This window comes from Pseudopipra pipra, chromosome 7 (genome assembly GCF_036250125.1).
Source record: "Pseudopipra pipra isolate bDixPip1 chromosome 7, bDixPip1.hap1, whole genome shotgun sequence".
Taxonomy (NCBI): domain Eukaryota; kingdom Metazoa; phylum Chordata; class Aves; order Passeriformes; family Pipridae; genus Pseudopipra; species Pseudopipra pipra.
In genome coordinates this window covers 27,622,468-27,644,167 of record NC_087555.1, presented here as the reverse complement: position 1 = coordinate 27,644,167, position 21,700 = coordinate 27,622,468, and the positions used below count along the sequence as shown (strand labels likewise).

Here is a 21,700-nt window from a genome sequence, read left to right as displayed (position 1 = left end):
GGAGCTTTTGGTAGCCTTTAGAATTTACTAGGTTTTTTCCCCTTGTCTTTTTAGTGGGGATTTTAAATTTCCCGTCTCTCTGAACAGGCTGTTAAACACCAGTTTTGTCAGTGCTGGTGTAAAGCTGGAGCAGCTCTGGGAAGCAGCTCCCCTGGCTGTGTTCACACTTGGGTGTTGAGGTTGCCTCCGACCTGAGAAGCCATGGGGTGAGATTTAAGTTCAGAGCTGATAGTCAGGGCTCTCAGACTGCTCATCAGTCTATGGACTGATGAACATGAATGAAAGGCTTTAAAGTATTAATCTAGTCCCACCTTGGTTCCTTGCTTTAACCTCACTCTGCAATTTTTGGCAAGTTTAGGAAGGCTGGGATTTTTCCACCTAACATTAAATCAGGCATGAAGTCCTCAAGGGAATAAAGCGGGCATCTCCACAATGTGATTTACTCCACCCTAATGCAAATGGATCCCAAACTCAACACCTGACATTTAGGCAGCCAACTTCAGACGAAACAAGTCCCATTCGTGGTCCTCCATGAATATGGCAGACTCAAATGCCATGGTAATGGATGGTGTTGGGAGAATTAATTTACAATACCTGTGCAAATTCAGAGATCTTCAGGCAAAAAGCTGTCAAAGGTACTAAAAATTCAAACTATGGGGACATGCTGGCAGAGGAGAGAGTCCAGGAGATAGTCCATTATCATTACTGGATTTTCTTACTTGATTATAAACGACCAATCCACAATATATAAGCTTAGCATTAGTTAAAAAGGAGAGAGAGGCACTCAGAGAGGCACTTTAACGAAGTCTAAGCTGGGTCCATGGAAAAGACGACATACCAGTACTTGCCAGAATAAACTTTTGGAGCTTACAAAACAGAAAAGTGGAAGCTATTATTCTTACAGCTATTATTAATGGTAATAATAACACACTCACAAAATACGAAGGTCTTTCCTGTGGTACTTAACGGTTGGGATCACCGGTGCCAGAACCAGCCTGTAAAGAATAACTTTTTCTATTTTAAAATCATAAAAGCTTTCCAACTTGGCATGCAAGCCTGCAGTGTGGTTAGGGATGAGATAAAACTACTCTGTCTACAGATGCACCTCTGCATCTGTAATGGGCTAAAATTATAGGAACTCTTGGTATGATAGTTTGGGGGAGCTGTACACAATCAGGGAATACTGGCTGATGCTATAAATCATAGAATCATTTAGGTTCGAAAAGACCATTATCATCAAGTCCAACCATAAAGCTGCTACATTATCTAATCCTTTGTGGATACGGACTCTAGCTTCATCTGTAAGGGCTATACAGTGTCATCCAAAAAGTCTGTAAACATTAATGGTCATCCACTCTGAAGTGGCACCTTTGTCCACAGGGTTGGCTATCACAGAGAAACCCACTACACAGGCTCAGGAAAGGGGTCTCGCCATGAGGAAAGAAACCCCCAAGTGGCCAAGAAGTCAGACTCCAAGTCAAACTTTCACTTGTTTAAGCAAAGCAAGGGGTTACCTGGCAAAGATGTATTGCTGACTATTTTAAAGGAGGGACTAGAGAGACTTAGCATTGCAAACCATGGATAGAGGAGAAACAGCAGGCAGAAGAAAAGGTGCTTTTGTGGCAGTTTGTGCCAATCTTAATTATCAAAATTCCACCACATGTAGATGAAGAAATAAACCTGCTGCTCCCAGAGTGCTCTCTGCAATGTCCACACACCAAATACTGCTTACTGAAAATAAAACCGGTGTACCGTGACTTTAACTTCATCCATCTCTACACGGATCCTTCTAAACAATCCCAAAGTGCAGGTGTCAGGTGACCAGTATGATTCAAAGCTGGCAACCTGTGACTGAGGAACAGCCTCAGCATTGCACCAGTCTAAGCATCTGAGACTTCCAGTTGCCCAGAGGAACACAAGTGAGTAAGAGAGACCTGTAGGCAATCTGTCCATTCTGAAGGCCTATGGTAGCAAAGAATACACTTTAAGACCCAACAGAATTAGTTTTAGGACAGAAACAGTCAGAGAAGAAATACAATTCTTGATTGCTGTTGCTCTTATGGCAGCGTCGCAGAGAAGCCCTACCCAAGGTGCAGGCCACTAAACTATATGCAGTAGACACACAAGAAGAGACAGTGGCTGTCAAGAGAATTTTGTAGTCTAAATTACAGAATTTTCCCATTATTCAGTTTTAACCACTTGCCCCCTTCCCTCCTGGAGCCAATCCCAGCTTTTCTGTTAAACACATCTCTCAGCCTTTTAAGTTGTATACAGCAAAGCAATGCAAGGCAGGGAAGCTAAGAATGTGCTTGTACTGGTTATGTTCCTTTTCCTGGAAAACGTGAACTGAGTGAAAAACATTCCTTGGAGAAGATCCCTGCCCTTCCAGGGTGGACAGAGAAGATGACTTCATAGGGGCTGTTCTCATTCTAATTCATCTGAGTCTCAGGCCACACAAACTATAAATTTTTTCAGTGCACTGAGGTCTACTGGGATGCTGGCATTTCCTCCTCCTCATTTACATGGTCTTCCCATAATCTAGCACTGAGATAAGCTGAACTGCTTAAGGACTCCCTGCCAATGCCACTTGGGGCTTGCTTATGGAAGACCTCTGGAGAGTGATGGGAGGTGCTCCCTGCCCTTCTCCTCTGCCTATGAAAGGGCTGAGTGTGCTACTTCTGCAGAACTGAGCATTCCTGCCAGCCCATAAATCAAGTGACCAAACTCCATCCCAATCTCTGCAAAAAAGGCCCATACTCTGCCTTTGCAGCACACACAGGGCAAAGAGCTGTATTTCATCAACTGAAGCCCTAATATAAGAGGAGAGTCGTTACCTCCCGAAAAAAAAAAAAACACCAACAACCTTACTAGTTCTGAAGCTTGGCTTCCCCGTGTTTACACCAAATGACTTGTTGAACTTCATTATATACAAAGTATTTCCATAGATCAGAGGCAGGGAGACCTGTGCAGCTAACATAAAATAAATTACCACCCCGTGATAAATGGTTCTATTAGCAATCCAGATTGTTAAACTCAGATACAACAGGATGAAGGGAGCACTGCCCCATTCATTCTCCCTGCGGCAGATACTGAGTTGTAAATAGGTTATTTTGTGTGTAAATAACACATTAAAACTCAGCATTAGCCGTGTCTTTTGATAGAGAGGAAATTGTTCCAAATAAATAATTTCGGACAGGAATGTAAAATAAGCCAGATTTAATAGTGCATGCCTGCTGTAGCCGTGTTAAACATGACTAAAATGATAAACCCCAGAATATACTAATAGTAAACTATGCTCTGACATCAAAGTAATGAGGCTGTATTTTTACCCAGCTTTAGAAATGCTAAAATTAGTCTTGACAGAGCCAGACATCAGAAAAATGTTTCAAACATAAACACCATCAATTTGGGAACTTGGTGTTTGTGTCATACAGAGGGTGGGGTGGAGAGGGAAAGGTGCATTCTGGGCCTTGTTAAAGTCAGGCAGTTAACATTTAGGAGAGTTTGTATTTAATTTTTATTACAAGATGAGAAACCCATCTTCCTAAATATCTCTGCCTTTGAAAGAGTGGCTCGTTTAAATTTCCCTTCCAGTCACGTGTCTGGGGGTTCCTTGTGCATGCAGGTATGGAGGATGTTGCAGTGCCAGCCTGGAGGACACAACCCAGTCTCACTCATGTTGTGCTCTGTTCCAAAGCCTCCTCCTCTACGCAGTAATGTGCGCTTTTGCATTCAGCAAAAGGGTTCTCTAAACTCGAAGTGTTATGAGTTGCCCTTCTAGAAGTGGACACACCAAAACTGAGAGCCTCTTCTGCAGATTTGACTTGTCTATAGCTCCTACATACTGTCATTTATAAATAGTTTCCATCTCAGCCACACACACATATGTGCCCCTACTGAAACAGAAAAGAGGAGCTTTGATTCCTTGGCCAACATGATTTATGGAAAAATAGAAAATTAGGAGACATTTCCCTGATGTCATTTCTGTGAGGCCAATTTCTGAACATCTGATCAATGAGTTACTATAAAAAACTGTCACAGAAGATCTCTAAAACAGCAGCTTCAGAAGAATAGAAATATGGGATGCAGATTGTTTGTACAAAAGGACTCTTCTCCACTGCCAGCATCAACCATATCGATCTCTTTTCCTACAGCCATACCTTAATTTGTTAGAGGCTGGAAACATTTGGGACAAATATCCAAAGCAAGGGGAACTGGAAGTGGACATGGAACATATTACCTTGTGATAATGTAGTCTAAATAATAATATAACTAAATAGTATTCTTCAGTTATTTAGCTAATATTCAGTTTGTTGCTTCAATTACCTTAATTATAAATAAAACCTTATGAATCTAATAATTTCTACAAGTGAAAAAAAAAGCCTTACGATCTGAGAAACATGCAAAACATGCTGTGCTGGCACTCCATCTGTGTGACTCAGTAGAATAAAGGAGAAGAAATGTGTTGTGAATTACATTTGTTTGGCTCTTGAGAGCAGCTTGGCGATCTGCAGCGCTAGCTGAGCCTCACTGCCACTTTCTCATATGCTAGTACAAAGGGTAAAACTTCTGCAATAAATGAAATCAAGAGTTTGTCTTGGATGAGAATGAACACTTGTTTGTATGGCCCCAAAGCAGGGTGGGGAGCTCAGAGGCCCACCCTTTAAAACTGATCCTCTCCTTAAGCTGAACTTCCTAATTAATCTCCAAGCCTCATTTGCTTTCTTATGTAAAAATAAGAGCATAAATATGTGTATTTCTGGCCTGTTATGAGTAACTGCTCTAGTTTAGGGAATCAAACGTTATATTAGCATGAATACGACATAAGTACAGTCTCATCTCTACCCAGACTTTTTGTTATCACCTGCTAAATCATACCTTGCAGTTAACTCATGTTACAAGAAAACTTTGTATTATTTTTTCTACTTACAAGCACATGCACAAGCATGCTGCCCTCTTTCAGGAGCCCGTATTATGTCTCAAATCAGAGTTCAAAGGAAAGTGTGCCGAACCACAAAAGCATGTGTATTACCTGCAGAGTCCTGGGGCCAGTGTCCAATCACACACTGCTTCGCTGCTGGCCATTTTGGGTCATTTATGAGCATTTCTTTTCACAGCATGACATACATTTCACTCTTTACATCTCATTACACAATGCTTTCATCATAATTCTCCTGACATCTTCAAATAATCCTGAACTTACTTCTCCACTTCCTCATAATAAAAGCAGAAATACTGAGCCCATAAATAATTTTTTTTCCAAAGGTGAGAGGACACTGCTAACAGGACATGTTATACTGGACGTTTAAAAACCAACCAGGTCTCCAGGGATGCCACATGAGTTGATGGGGACACCACCTCGGGGCATTCTCATTTCCACTGGATCTCTGGAAATGTGGTGACTGCTTCTTCGGTGGAGGTACTCCCAAGGCAAGTGGCAAAGGGGGAGAAGGCATTTATGAATAAACAGCACATCTATGGGTTGTGAGTTTGAGCACATGCTTGGACTGTGTTGGTGCCAATCAACCCTTCAGGTCTGCCAGTCACTGAGATGATACCTCAAGTGTGCTGCATCAATAGTTCCTACAGCCTGTGCTTCTTCAACAGGGATCTGCTGGGGGACGGCACACTTCTGCAGGCTGCTGTCTCTGCCTTTTCCCTATTTCTGCTTCCTGGCAAGCTTTCCTTTCTGTCACTTTGTGCAGTGCTTGTGATGAAGGTGCCTCAGAGCCATTCAGCGACATGAAACTGTCTTTCCCTTCAAACAACTCTGTAAAACATTTTCTGGTTCTTTTTAAGAAAAAAACTTTCTTTTTGCTAACAAAACCTAACAAAATTCATTAAACACAGGAACTAATCTGATAGATTATAATCTAGCCACTACTACCTTATTCTGTGCATCTGAATCTTCACAGGTCAATGGGGAAATGAAAACTGAGTCACAAAGATTATGAAAAAGGAGGAGAGATAAAGCAGATTTAAGTAATTTGGGTTGGAAAGTATCTTCAAAACTCAGCCAACAGAAAACTCAGACTCTCCAGCCGAGCTGGGTAAGAAACAGAAGAGCTCTCAGTAGAGTCATTCTGTTCTCCTGGGGTGATGAAAAACCACCCTGCAGTGAAGGAAGGGGAGGGGAAAGGTTCATTTTGAGGTAGACTCAGGCTAGCAATAACGTATATTTTAAAGAGTTAAAAAAAAAGCTGCCTGCAAAGTTTACACAGCTGAGATGTCTCTTCTCACATCCAAACTGGTGCAGCCCCTTCTAAGTTTGTCTCTTTATACCCTGTCCATAGAAGACACCCGGTCCTCAGCAAGAGCAGTTGCAGCACCTTGCCAGCAGGCACAGCCTTGCCCACAGCTGTGCCACCATGATGGGCCCTGGCACCAATTTGGAGATCCACCAGCATACACGTGCCAAAGAGGGATGTGTGTTTTGCCTGCCACAGTGAGCAAGAGGAGGCAGGAGCAACATCCCTACACGTCCCCCTGCACACCCACCAATAATGGCTCCATGCCTATAGGTGTCCACAAGAGCTTCCCAGTTGACTCCAACAGCAGCAAGACCAAAATCTTGCTTAAAACATGGATGAAAAAAGAAATCAGGACCTGAGCTGTTTCTGACATTAACAGGAATGGCACAAGTGGGGGCTTTTCTTTGTGAACATTCTTGCATTAGGTCTGGACATTCCCAAATTCCTCCCTAATCATGAAATCCCCGCAGCAATTACTAAGACTGTGCAGTCTGTTTAGCTCATTAGCAGGATCACAGCTGGCACACGACACTCCTTCCTGACCACGGTAACAGGGTGCTCTCCATCACCAGCCAGCCTCACCAGTCATTCTTTACCTCCACCGCGGAGAGGTGGAGGGCACTGTGCTGCCACCACTACACAGCACCAGTCAGATGGTGGCAAGCACTGATGGGATGCCCCAACTCCCTGGCCTCTCACCACCCATCCTGTCCCTCACCCTGGCCCAGGTCTCTGGGACTGGCAGTGACCGGTCTCGGTGCAGTGACGTTTGGATGCCGCACGGTGACACAGCTTCCCGTTCCTCTGACCCCCGACGGCCAAGAACCCCAATAAACTCAGTGTGTTCACAGGAAGACAGATGCCACTATACTTATTAAATTCTTACAGTCTAATGAAAAACACCCCTGCTGCTTTCAAATTGTGGAAAACATAAAATACCTCCTTGTGCCACTGCCGCTCCCGCAGCTGCTAAAGGAGTGGGTTTCTTCCCCGTCTCTGTAAAGCCATTCCCCTCCAGAACGGCACCTTTTCCTTCTTTTTTCCCAACAGCTGTTGAAGCAGAGGTTTCCATCTTAGACAGGCATCTTCCAGCTCAGAAACCCTAGAGGACATAAAACAAAACCGGATTCTGGTCACCACTCACAAAACAGGCAAAATCAGCTCCACGAGGAAGCGGCAGAAGGTTCGGCAGAGCTCAAAAGTAAATGGCGAGCAACAAAGAATTCCCGGGTTTCTAACTCCAGCAGCACAGCCACTACAGCAGTCACAGGCATAAAGGGCACAACCATGTGAAGGGATAGGTGTTCTCATAGACCTAAAAGTATCAGGATCAAAAAGCAATTTTCCCCACATAAACTTGGGCTGCACAATAAAGCTGATGAGTCCAAAGCGCTTTCCAGGATGATAGGATAGATCAGATGCAAAAATTAACCAGGTATAAATTCCATTTGTCCATCCTATACGTGACCTAGCACACCATAAGAAAAAAGTCAGCTAAAAATTTCCAATATAATACAGATAAACATACATTTAAGGTGGTTTTTTACTTTCCCACAGCTGGCCCTTACACTGTGTGCTGGTTTGGAACCAGTGTCCTGACCAGAACTTTTCTACAATGGTTACAGATAAGCCATAGCAGGTCTGCCAGAGCCCATCCAGTTCTCACTGGTGAAGGGTAACAGCCATGATTCCTCTCTCTCCCAAAAAAGTTCTTCTATTCTGACCAGTTGCATCTGAAAATCAGCTACAGCTTTACCTCCATTAAAAATGGTGAAATAAGTTCTGTGAAAGATATACAAAAAAAGATACCAAAGCACAAATAACCTGGTTTTCTAAACTTAGGTCGCTGAAACATAGCAGCTCCTGAAGTTTGTTAGCTCGACCATTTGTTCTGCATGATTCAGACTTAGCTGGTCTCCCAAATGAGTATCCCAAGAGGCATACTTTGTTTCTGAATGCAAATACTTTTGTTCACCCCGTTTTAACTAGTTTTGTTTCACATGTCTCCACCTGACTCCTGCTTTCACAGAACCCGCACAGTTACCTGGCACTGGCCTCAGGCTAGTCTTGGGAAAACCCACTGCTAATTCCTCCTTTCCTTTCTAATTTTAATGCAGATCTGCAATTTTTCACATGCAAATTTTCAAATGCAAATTTTTCAGCTCCTGAGATACTCTGGAGCACACTGGCTGTTTACCTCACCAGAATTAATGGGATCAGGCAAAAAATGTCTGGGAAACCAGAAAACTTCTTTGTGTGTGCAGGTAGTTTTATTGCACTGTGCCAGCTCAAACTTCTCTCCCTTCGCTCTAGAGGACTGACTCCTGAACATTTTGGATTAAAATGTTAACTCTCCTAAAAGCTTTAAAGCACAAAGATTTCAGGAACTCCCACCTTTGCTGGTACCCTATAGGGACCTGGTGAGTGGTGGATGTGGCAGCTCTGGCAGAATGGTGTCCCACCAAGGCTGTGTGCTGTGACCCGAGTAGCTCATCCTAGGAGCCCCCAGGCATGGCTCGCATTAATGGGACAACTAAGTGATGGATCTGCGGTCACAGTTTGCAGTTGTAAACTGTGAAGCTTCCATTGGAAATGACAGGACCCACAATTACAGGCTTTACTGACCACTGAATACCAAGGTGGCCCCTCAAGGTCCTGCCCCGGCATGTGCTGGGCTTGATGGCAAACATGGGATGGGCTCCTGGGGGCCAGGACTTTACAGTGGTTTAATCCAGGAATCAGGTTGGGTTACAGACCACGTATGAAATAAATACACTCGAACTGGAGGAGTATTTGACCTAGGTCTGACAGCCTGGGCTTCTGTTCGTTAAGCAAATAAACTTCAGAGGCTCTATTACTAGCCCCCCACCTGTTTCTTCTTAGTCCCTCCTTTCAAGGCTTTGCACTTTTGTTTGAAACCAGACGCTGTCCCTCGCACCCCCATCCCCCCTTCCCTGGTTACCCTGACCCTGGGGGCAGCCCCAGGGGTGAGGGATCTTGCTCGGGGCACTGTAGAGCTCAGCAGCCAGCAAGGGGAAGGAAGGAACTAGTAACAGAAATTGTTCTGTGAAACATGCAGGTTAGAGCCATGCTTTCTTCCAGAGAGGTGCCTGAAGCAAAATCTCTAAATTCCTGCCACAGACACCTCAGTAGGGACCCAGTTTTTTAGATTTATCCAACTGGAATGTGACAGGAGATCAGGTCCATATTTGAAAATCTGGTCTTTACAGGTGTATTAATTATGAATTAAAAAAAATATTCAATTGTTTGTAATAAGTGGTTGTATTAAACAGGTAAATCCTCAAATACTGGATTAGAAAAAAAATAAATAATGCAACTTCTCTAATCTCACAGGATTTAGGGTAATAAGTCTATAATTATTTCTGCTTCGTAAAGGTGCCTGGGGCAGACCAGGCTGATGATGAGGTTCCAAACTTTTCCCTGAGTCAGCAGCAGCCAAAATTCATTCTCCTTCCACAGCGCGCCACAACGAGAGCTGATCATCCCAGCCTAGGAGGACACGAGCATCCTTCCCACCACATCCTGCTCTGCTTAGCACCTTCACCCACAGACTGGGACAGAGATGAGCGAGCAAAGGAGCACCAACACTGATTTCATATCCCACCTTCTGCAATTTCACAGACAATGGCTGAGAGCTGGTGACCAGCAGACTTCCCAGCAGTGCTTTCGTGTAATGTGTGATCAGGACACAGTGCTGGAACTCTGGAGATTTAGGTTCCCATCATGGATCTGCTAGAGTCTTCTCTGTGTCCCTGGGTAAAAAGCTTAACTCCTCTCTTGCAGCTACTTTCCACAGCCATAAAATAGGAAATAGTACTTTGCCCTATTTGCAAAGTGCTTTGAGATCCTTGGAGGCACAAGGCTATGGAAGTGTTTTTATTACCAGTATAAGAAGATATATTGGTGGAGGCAGTCAATCCACACTATCCAAGAGCACAACATCCATTTTTTAAGCAATACATACTTTGCTTTCTGTTCGATGCTAAACTTTTTCTGCTGCTCTGTGCCACACAGAATTTATAAATTCAATGACAGATTAATCTTAGCAGCGAGCCATTTGGCATGAAAAAGGGTTTCACAGGGAGCCTGCTTTTTCCTGTAAAGAGCATGCATTTAGGAGTGACTATACGGAGAAAGACCCTATGCACTTATTCAAGCACAACTCTCTGCCCTCCGTCATTACTCAGAATTAGAAACCAGAATGGATTACTCAGATTGTTCCTAAGGTTTGTAGCTTTCTCTGCAGGAGGAGGGTTGGGTAATTGATTTTGACACTAATACCAGCACTATTCATATGCCCTGTAATATAATTCTGCAGCGACACTAAAAAGGCAGCCATCTGAGATCTGAACAAGGAAAGTGCTATATGATTTGCCCTAGACAACCCCAGCTATTTTAACAGCTGTGTTGTATATTAAAAGGGAGAAATCCCAACAGAATTAAAAACAACAAAGTCACATTTGCCTTTGAGGGAAAACAAGAAGCTGTAAACTTTCCTAATAAAACAATCCCTCCCGCTAAGTGCTTGAGGAATGGTCGAAAGTGCTGTCCCAAAATGCTTGTCTCTTTTGGAGGGCTTCAGCCTGAGCAGGACTGCTAGCAAGCATAGGAATAAACAGACACTCATCAGCCATAGCCCCTACACACTCTTTTTTTGAAAAGGCATTATTTCCTTCTTCAGGATTGTTCTTTCATCAGGAAACCTCCTTCTCTTCCCCTAGACAGGGTAGGAAACATTTTTTTTTTTCCCTGTGAAAAATGAATGACCAGTTTTGGCCATCTCTGCTCAAAGCTAAGTAGCACCATGGGAGTGAGCCTCTCTGGCAGAGGGCAGGTACTGCCAGTAGTATTGTGACACAGGTCAAATCCTGAATGCCACCTTCAAGCTTGGCAGCCCCATGGAAGGAGCAGAAAGGGGTTTCCAAACTATGCTTCCAGAAGCTGTCTTGACAGGATACAGCTTCAGTGTTGCTGGCTCCTGGCAAGACCAGTGGGAGCTGGGATAACCAAGGGCAGTCTTTGCACAGCTCTCACCAGGTTTGTTCTCATACAACCACAAGGAGATAGTTGATCAGTTCTGCCACATCACCCCCCCATGTAGGTACAATCCCAGGCTTGATATGTATATCTGGCATGCTGCTCCAGTTAAGATAAACAAAGAGATACTCCCACCATCTCTTCTTCAGCAGTGGACTGTGTCATACAGTTAAAGCCTTCTGAATACATGATCTACTTATGATATTCAGTGTGAGCCAACTGTTCTGAATATTGGCTTAATACAGTGGCTGCTGTGATCCTTTTCAGTCTCCCAGGGTTTGAGCCAAATTATGTTCTCAATTACAGGGAAGTAGCAGCAGTTAACCCGGTGAAGTCATAGGCTCTATACCACAGCAAAACTTGACCCCTCTATTTTCTTTTATATCAGCAACAGCTTCAAATTACTAAAGAAAGTTTTCTCTGTCCACATGCCACTACTAAATGTTAGGACTATCCAAACATGCTGTCTGTTGCTGAAGGACCTACAAGCGTTTACAGAATAAAAGCAGGTAAAAGCAGCATAAATACTAATTCAGAACTAATCACTTTTGGGGTCCTCTTGACACAAGGTTTCCCATTTGGACAGCTCTTAGGAATGGTCTGCTTGGGCCAATCCTACAGGGTTGATTACACATAGAAATTAGAGCTGTATGCTGGGGCATGCATGAATAGAGCAGTCACTGTCTGTCTCAGGGCCCCTCCTGCCCCTTCCCCTTGAGAAACTTTCTGTGGTGGGTCCCTAGCAGCTTCTGGGAGACATCATGGGGAGGGAGGAAAGGAAGCAGAAACAAACTTGTGCTGACAGGAGCAGTGTTAGCAGGGCACAGAGCTGCTCAGGGCTTATTCTGCTTTTCTACCTCCTTCCCCAACTCCTGCTTAGAGAAGAGTGATACCAGGCTGCCAAAGGGAGGGAGGAGGGAGCTGTGCTGACTTTCAGCAAAAAGGATAGAAATACACACAAGTTCTGCCCACCCGACCCCAAATGTAAGGATAAAATTGCTAAGAAAGCTGGGTGTTAACAAGGCTTCACCAAACAGTTCCAGCCCATGGCAAAAGTTCCATCACTCAAAAAAATGAAAAGAAAAAAAGAAAAGAAAAAAAAAAGAGAGAGAGAGACAAAAAAACCCAGTAGAGTTGGCAACACTGCAATAGTTATACAGGTTCTGGAATGTACAAAGGCTGAAATCAGAGACTTACAATCTCTTTTGAACTTCAAAAACAACAAGTCTCTTCAAATCACTCTGTTAATTGGCTTTAAATTAGACTTCTAAGTTTAATGAACAAATCTTTTGCGTACGGCATGAAACGGATACGCTTCTAGATTAACTTCCTGATCAACACCATCTGCCATTTCCATATGGCAACAGCAAACCAAAAGCATAAGGAAGAAGCCACTCTGCGTTACTGTGAGGGGTCAAAGGGTACCCAGGACTGCCTGGTACTTGGCAGTGTTTCTCTGTTCTGTAATAACATCACCTCCAACCAGCTCCAGAGGTTCCAGGGATATTCCAGGCATAACTCTGTCTAGGGAGGTAAAGAAAGGAAAAATGCAAGGTGGGAAGGAGGGATGTTTGCAAGGATGACTGGGTGGATGTGGAAAGAGCAGGACATCCCTCAAGATGGAGAAGAGCCTGGAAGACAAGAAATAAGGGGATAGAGGGATAACCTTACAAACTTACTGAAGAGTATGAGTGAATGGAAGTACAGGCACAAGGCAGGCAATGGAAAATCACGTGGAAAGAGAGAAGAGAAGCATGGGAAAGAGGAAGAAACAGACTGCAGACAGAGCTGGTACCATGGGAGATGGAGATCCATGCTCTACTGGGGCAGGGGAAGGCGCAACATGACATCTAATATGGCAGGGACAGGACAGGGCATAGAGGGAAGAGAGACAAAAAACATTAAGGGAACTCACAGGGGAAAAAAAAAAATTGAGATGTAAGGGTCTTTGGTGGAAGAAATATGCCCTGAAAACAGCTTCAAAGAATGCAGCCTTGCAGCATGGTCTATCACTCTTTGTAGATGGAGTATCTAGACTGTGGCCAGGCACACAAAGAATCTACTGCTTCACATGGTGTCAGGCAAAAGGAAATATGTGCAAGGAAACAATGTCAGAAATACCTCAGAGTCACAACTGCTGTGCCTCCTTACACTGACACTGACCACAGCAGCCTTTCACTTCCTTCAGCCTTCCTTCAGACAAGGACAGCGGTGTTAGTGGTGGCAATCAGAAATTATCACCATATGGATGGTCTTTAAGTATTCAGCTACTTGCTTCTCAACTAGAATTCAGCAGCTGGATGTTCCTTGGAGACCTTCCAGCAGGGACCAGTCACTGATGTGTCCTGGACAGCAAGGCAATAATGCTGGTGTCTGCACTGGGGCACCCAGCCCTCTGGGACCCCTGGTCCTGGGCAGAGCTGACAGATGTGGCAAAGGACCTGTGGGAGACATGCGTCCTTAAGAAATGTCAACCACAGGTCAGGCTATCCCAGGACATTCTGTGGCACCACATGGCAACACTGAGGCCAGCCTATTGTAACATACAGAGGTTTTCCCCTTTTAAAGCCATTTACTTTCTGGGCTGCATTTATTGGAAAGGAAAAAAGCATTGAATAAAGAAACTCATATTTCACCCATTCTTCAGGTTGAGCTTGCTCTTCTTATTTTGCACAAACACTAATGTCACTTGAATATTGCTGCTTCATTACAAATGAGACCAATTTATAAAATACCAGATAAATTTGAATCGTTTCCCCACTTGGAGTATATTTTCAAGTTGCCAACCTTAAAGCCTTGAACAGAAATTATCTTTCAGGTGCTGGATTATAAACAATTACAATACATCATCAAAACATACAAACAGACATAAAAGCTCAAAGCCAGACACACAATCGGCATTGGTCCATGTCGAGACATGCAGGCTGGGGTACCTGACTTTCCCTCCTTTCCCTCAGAAGTTATCTTTGTTTCTTACTTTGGAAGAACTGAGAAGATGGAGGAGTGGGGGCTGGAGGGAAAGCTTTTTGTGGTAGAACAGGAAAACAAAGTCATGCTTGTACTTTTACAAAGCCAATCCTACGTGTCTTATCATGAGAAAATTTCTAGTAAGCGAATTCCAACACGCGAAAAACCGTCAAAGAAGATAATCAAGACACTCCTGAATTCAGAGTCTGCATTAACATGCTGCAAAAATACGGGAGGATGCCACCAGGTAAACAAAAATTGCTCAAAAGTGATTCATCACCATTATAACTGGTCCCTGAATCTTCACCTGGGTTTTGTTTATTTGTTTGGTTTTGTTGCAAGTGAGAGAATTGTGGCAAAGCGTTGCCTAAGTTTGGTTTTTTGATGTAAGTCCAAAGAAGTTTTCAATTTCCTGTTATGGAATTTTCTGGTTTTTTTCCAAAAACAAAACCAAAAAGACAAATGTTACCTATGTGTGCACACATGTATCTAATGAAGAAGTATTGTGTTCATTTTAGGAAACCTTTGCCCAACAGAATAGGAAAAGAAAAAAAAAAAAAAAAGAAATTGAAGAAACCAAAAAAACCCCTTCATCAAGTCTTCATGCTCCAACAAGAGCAGAAACTGCTAATAACTAACATGTCAGATAAAATATCTGTGGCGCTTGGCAGCTATACTGGGGTGGGTTACTGCTAAACAGGGTGGGTAAAAGACTGTATTAAGACCAGGGCGGAGGACCATTAAACTGTTTACAACAAAATTAGACTCTAATTGCAAATCAGTAATAATCTATTGACTTTTCATCAGGTTTATGAGTAAAACCTTCTAAGTAAGTAAACTGCACATACTATGAGAGGGGCAGAAACTCTGATTCTGAACAGAGATGTTCATGCAGATTCCACAGAACAGATAAGGGTTAATGTGTGAGATTTGGCTCATAGGAAAAGAGCTGCCTTGAAATCAGATTCAAGGGAGGTTTTCAGAAGGGAATGTTTTGTTGGCTGGTGGTGACTGAAGGAGAATCCTCTCAGGGTTTCACTTCCGTGCTGCAGTAGTTTGGGCACTTTCAACTCTCATGAATGAAACCCCAAATACAAACCACATGCACTGAAGTTTAAGGGGTTTGCTTTATGTAGGGATGGGATGAGTAATATTGTTTTGTAGTGACTAGTCTATCCAGATGACGTCGAACAGGCTCCAAAGCTTGGATAAGAAACCCCTCATTTGGCTCAAGAAATAAAAACCTTTATTTTGACCACTGAAAGATGAAGGACTGTATCCTTGCAAAAATCCCTGTGGCAACTAGGTTCTTTCGGAACATGTTTCATTACAAAATTTTGGTTTATTTTTAAACATTCCAGTTCTGTTCATCAGCCTATTGAATCCTCCCTCCAGAGGCACACGTGTAAGTATGCAGAAGAGAGAAGCCTGGGAAGGAAACAAGAATGTAATTAAAAACAAAAAAGCAACACTTCAGTTGGCTCGTTTTCCTCTGCAGAACACATACACCACACAAGCTGCTATTCCACACTTTATTCCACTCCACATATTGTCTTTATAAGACTACAGTTGCCAGTTGAAGGCAGGATGCAGACCACATAAAATGGTTGGCAGTTCATAAACAAGAGAATGGAGGAAAATTCATCCAGATGAGAATGGGAGAAGAGTTTCTGAGAGGAACACAGAGTATTGGAAGGGACCTATGGAAGTCATCAAGTTCAGCCTTATGCTCACAACTAAGAGAGCATCTGAAAACCCCAAAACTGCTGAAATATCTGACAATTGCTGTAATAGGAGGGGTGAGAACGATATGGAGTTAGAACCCATGAACCACAACACAGCCTAGTCTGCAAGGACACAACCAAGCTTGTGAAGAAAAATTCAAGACCAAGAATCCTTGCAAGGAATTTTATATGCGGGAGAATGAAATCAATGCTTTGAACAGTACTCATTTCTGTGATCTGCGACTCAAGTTACAAGGCTATACATTTTCCCAAAATTTAACAAGTAAGCGGTGAATGGCAGAGCCCCAAAGTTTTCAGCAGTGCAAGTCCATCTTCTACAGAGAAAAGAGACTGTATGATGCGGCTGACTGCCATTTCAGTAGAAGGGAATAAGTCTTTCAGGAGACAGGCTAAAGTATTCAGGAGGGTATTAAGCTAATGACAAAAGACAAGGGTGAAAATGAGCACTCATTTAGCCAGAAATCAAGATGTCAAGACTAAAATTAATCAAGGTACCAAGGGATTCAAAGAGAAGAGATTCCTTAATTGTGTAGACTCTAATGCTATGAACACGAGTAATAAACAAGAAGTGGAATAGCTCATTTAATACACAAATTAATCCTGACCAGTATTACTGAATCTGGTGGAAACATTCATATGGTTGGAGAGCTACAATCATTTTGTGTATCAGTGACTGGAAACAAATACAGAGTCATGAAGTCTGTCAGTGACAAATGACTGTTGACATGGTAAATAAAGATGATTGCTTTGTACCAGTGACATGCTCTCCATCCTTAGATGGGCTTTTATACAAAGATTATAGGTTCTAAAGCAACCACATATAAGGCCACACATCTGGAAAATAACTGATTAAAATGAAGACTGTGTTTTGAGAAACACTGGAGACAACTTGAAGTTTTATGGTGGGCAAACAGTGGCTGACAAGCTCTAAGAAAGTTGCCAGTATTAAAACAATTAAAGCAATGTGTGTTTGTCTACCCAGAATTTGGGAGGTTATAAGGCCTCTCTGCCTAACCCTAAATTGACTTAATGGAATAGTCCAAGGAGAGAGATGAAAATTGCAAAGGCTCCAGTGCCATACATGACAAAAATGAAAGAGAGCTCAAAAAATGAAAGAGAGGCACTTGCAGGATGACTTGATCAGTAATATTAATACACATACAATCTGCAAAAATTTGATAACACATGCCTTTTGATAGAGGTAAGGGACATGAAAAGAATCTATGGCTAAACCAATTACAGTTACCTAATAACAACTGCAAAGACTAAGAGTTAGAAGTTAAAGTAGAGAAATTCAGATTAGAAACAAGGATCTCAGTTTCAACAGAAAAGAGCACTAGTCTCACGCTGGTGCCAGCCTCTCTAGCATGGCAGAGCTAACGTTTTGTTCAGATGTTTTTCCAGAAGATTTGTTATAGTCTAAGACTCGTCACGGGATGTGGATGGGTTTCAGTACAGGAAAGTACTTGATGGTGTTACAGATAAACACCTCTAGTGGTGTCTAGATCAGCACCTTGGTCCTCTGTGCACCTATAAATCGGTATGTTATTAATGGCTGATCTGCCATACCTTCACAGATCAAAACAGTTGCATTTATAAAGATTAAATTTTACCATGCCTGCCTCTACTGACAAGCAAACTAACTTCTACCTTCCAACTTCTCTATTCTTTTCTTTTCTGATAAGGACTTAGTCAGACTCAAGTAATAAACATCTCCCAGAACACTGATAAACTCTCAGGTGTTTATGTCCTGCCAATGATGCTGAGTATACATTCCTTCACTATGCAGTTATGTCTACTCTGCTACAAGTATTTTGATGACTGAGAGATTATAAAACGATTCACCAACAGAATATCATGCAATTTTCACTTTGTAGCCTAAAAGAATTAACTTAGTTTCTTGGTCTGGCAAGAAGCTGCCATCACCAAAAAAGGAAAGAAATAACATGGTAATCTATTTCGTTCTCTTGTTATAAAAGCTAAGGGGAAAACCTCCCTCTCAACCCCAGCACTGGTGTCTCCACAGCCCACAGGAGACTGGAAAGACGAGGAGGTCTGGTCCTCTGCTGCCCTGCAGTGTCTGCTTTACATACAAAACAAGCTGGGTTTACATGCCAGGACATCTCAGGTCCACAAAACTTACTGGAACAAAACACAAGGCAGCAGTGAACCTTTAGCAAATGTCGGCAGGTTGCTATGGCTCAGAGGAAAAGTTCAGCAACCACATTGTGTGTATGCGGCTGCACAGTTGAAACAAGTGAAGCAGAAGAACCATGTTTGGTGGTAACCAGGCCAAGGGCTGAGCACTGGAAACTGCATATGCTCCTGTTGGGTCTCCACAGCTTTCCAGGGGCTATACCAGACTTTGGGGCAGTGACTGATGTGGCCACCAGACAATACACCCAAAAAAAATTCTTTTTACTATTTCATTACATAAGATTCAAATCATTAAGGCTAGCCTGAGAAGACCCTGTAAATACTTCCTCCTTATTTGCTTTTGTTCCTTGATACTATCTAATTTAACACAAAACACAAATATAAATTCCTTAGGACAAAACTCTTTTATAGGAGTATGTGTGTATACACACATACACATATATATATTTTTTAGTACTGCTAATTACAGTTATTATTTACCTTGTAGTTACTGTACATTATTTCTGTTGCCTATTAATGCATATAATTATATTCTATCTCTGTATCTTTTTTTCTGCATGCAAGCTTGTTGAGTTCTTCCTAGAGAAAACAGTCAGAACAACATAAGTCTTTTACCTCCTATCTACAACTCCCTCTCTGATCCTAAAGTTTAATCTCCTCTTTCCCTCTAATCACCTCACTCCTCCACAACCATTTTTTAAACCATGTCACAGCCACTTTTCTTAGTCTCCTTGCCCCTTCTCTCTTTTTTCTGGTCTGCCTTGGTCTGCCTCTCTCTAAAAACAAAATCCCACTTGTGTCTGTAACTCTCATTCCATCTTCCTCCTCATTCACAGCTAAGCTGTATCCAGTCTTCTGTACTCAGGTGCCTCTGGGATTTCTCTCCACTAAATCATACCTATATTTTACTCTCATATTGACATAGTTCAGACCAAATTCCCTCCAATAACACAAGAAATTCAGTCTGTCTCTCAAATCTCTCTCACAGCAGTCTGGACACGGTTAGACAGTAGCAATGCTGTAGAGGTGGATAGCATAGCATCTTCTTTGTTATTCAAGTTTGAAACCTGGGGTGGTCCTCAGGTTCCTCCAACCTCACTGTAAGATTTTGCCACTAGGCCACCTCTGACTCCTGCTTCTTCCTTCTGCACAATGTCTCAGAGTTTGGCACTTCCTTGAGCTTCCTGCCACTCACCTACACAGCTGAACTCAAAACACCAGCTCCTAAGCCATTCATTTTCATTTACAGCAAGTTCCTTTACATTGGCTCTAATGAGTACAAAGCTGATTTCAGAGCCATTCAGAATGTGGGAGCAAAGAGCATTTTCCTAGCTTGTCACTTCAGTCCTGTCACTTTGCTTTACATCCTTTGATGGCATGCTCTTTTGTTTTGCCTCAACCATTGTCTCCTCTTTCAAAGCCTATCAAAGCCTACCACACTATGCTTTCAATCTCATTGGCTTTAGGAAGACTTCAGCAAATGCATATGCACTTGCTTCCATCAGGGCCTAAATATGTTTTCTTTGAGTGGGTTTGGTCATACAGACCAGAGAAATTTGTCCACTCCCAGTCTCATTCAGACCTAGTTTTCACCAGTGAAACTACTGACTTGGGCTGCCTTCTGTTTTATTACAGGTCTGCAAGATGAGAATCAGATCCCCTCAGAAAATCAGGAACCAGCAAACACATCTGTTCTGGTTTTAGAAGTACTGGGGTTCTACAGTTAACTGTAGTTTTCCTTCTGTAAGGGAATAATTACTTGCATAACTCATTTATCATAACTCATTTGTCCCTCACTAAAAGAAAGATCATACTTCCTATATACCCTTCCTCTGCATAACATATTGTGTCAGGGCACCTTGACATTCAGAATTATACACCAGAAATACTGAAACATCTCTTCAAGTATTTGTTCTAATTGCTGTCACAACCCAGCACTGAAAAGCCCGTTAGCCTTTTCTCTTTCGTTTGAGCCCAGACTTCCATAGAACTGAAGGCACAGGGTTGGTGGACTTGTCACCAGCTATAGATGACCACACAATTTCTTGTCTCTAAAACTACATCCATAGCTACCCAACATTTGGTACCACTTTGTCCTCTTGTGCTTTTCCCAGCCTTTCATGCATTGTAAGTGAAACAGCTCAACACACTTTCTGTTTTGGAGCCAATATCCCCACTGCAAACTCAGAGTTTCATAGGTTTATTGCTAACTTATAAAATGTTAATCAAAAACAACAGAGAAAAATGCATCTTTTGAAAACAAAAATTGTTGGACATCCCCAAATCATTAGTGGCATACTGAGAAAACAGTAGATGCCTTCCCTCAGCACTCTCATAGCCAAGTATTGGTCTTTATTTAATGAATATAACCAGGAAGATGCCTTCAGAGAAACAGACCTGAAGCTCGTGGTGGGTTGGCTTTTCATCACTGCACCCCGCTGAGGTTTTTAGAGCAGAGGACTGGTAGCTGTGAACATTCATTAATGTTTAGGCCTTCCTTTTGCTGCTCAGTGTAATGATATGACACAGACCCAAAGCCACATGGCTTCTACCCTGCCTTTAGGTTGGGACCTGGACACAACCACTCATATCGTGCGTTATGCAGAAAACTCTCCCAGCTTTTACCAGACCTATAGCCTTTTGGGTTCCAGCCCCCAGAGCTACTCAGCTGCACTGGCAGCTAAAGGCATTTTTCAGGACCGTGAGAATTGGCAATCAAAGCAACAAACCGTCAGCAACTCCAGCACCACATGCAAATTATAGAGCATGCGAGACCTCAAAGCAAACAACGTGGTGTGTAAATAACTTCAGGGAAAACATACAGAGGAAGAGATCTATTTGTTAGAGGAATGAATGATTCCTGTCTCTTCAGGTGCAATGGAGCAGACTGTGGCTCCCAGGACAGGCCCACTGTGGAGAAAGCAGGCAGCATGCACTATTGTCCTACCCTGCTGTGCTACCAAGACCTGTGTCTTTGCCAAGAATTGTGACTCTTGGTCACAATAAGCACAAAAATCTGTATATAATTAACTGCAGTACCTGCTTAGGAAGAGAGTAGTAATCTACGACCTCCTCAGAGATGCGATAAAATAAAGGCGCAAAAAGTTTCTGTTGCTTCTAAAAAATCCAGGATACAGTTCCTTGGCATATCTAATCCTGCCACTGTGCAACACTGCACAAGAAACCAGACACAGACACCAAAATATCACTAATTATTGCCCAGTCTCTTCTGCTGTTGTCAAAGTTAAGGAGAAAGTGACAATGAAAAAAATTTTTGTAATGAAATTTTGCTGCTGTGAAAGTACATGAGAATAGACAGATGACCAGACAGACAGCTTGTCATTCGAATTCATCTTAACACAGATCTAAAGGTTCTGGAGGTACTTTTTTTGCTACATATTCCCTACAAAAAGAATTGAAATGACTACCTTCAAGAAGACACTGAAATTTATGTGAGGTAAACAGTATATGATAGACCCGTATGTCCAACACGAGAGTTTTACTATATACGCATTTAATACA

General features: G+C 42.5%; 1 protein-coding gene across 1 annotated transcript in view; it reads right to left on the bottom strand.

Moving 5' to 3' along the window:
* The window catches only part of GLI2 (GLI family zinc finger 2), a 212,876-nt gene that overhangs the window by 133,732 nt on the left and 57,444 nt on the right, over nucleotides 1–21,700 (bottom strand). The window contains exon 6 of the mRNA XM_064661338.1: nucleotides 7,191–7,353. Within this exon, the coding sequence (XP_064517408.1) occupies nucleotides 7,191–7,323 (133 nt within the window). The 5' untranslated portion in view covers nucleotides 7,324–7,353. The remainder of the gene's footprint in view (nucleotides 1–7,190; nucleotides 7,354–21,700) is intronic.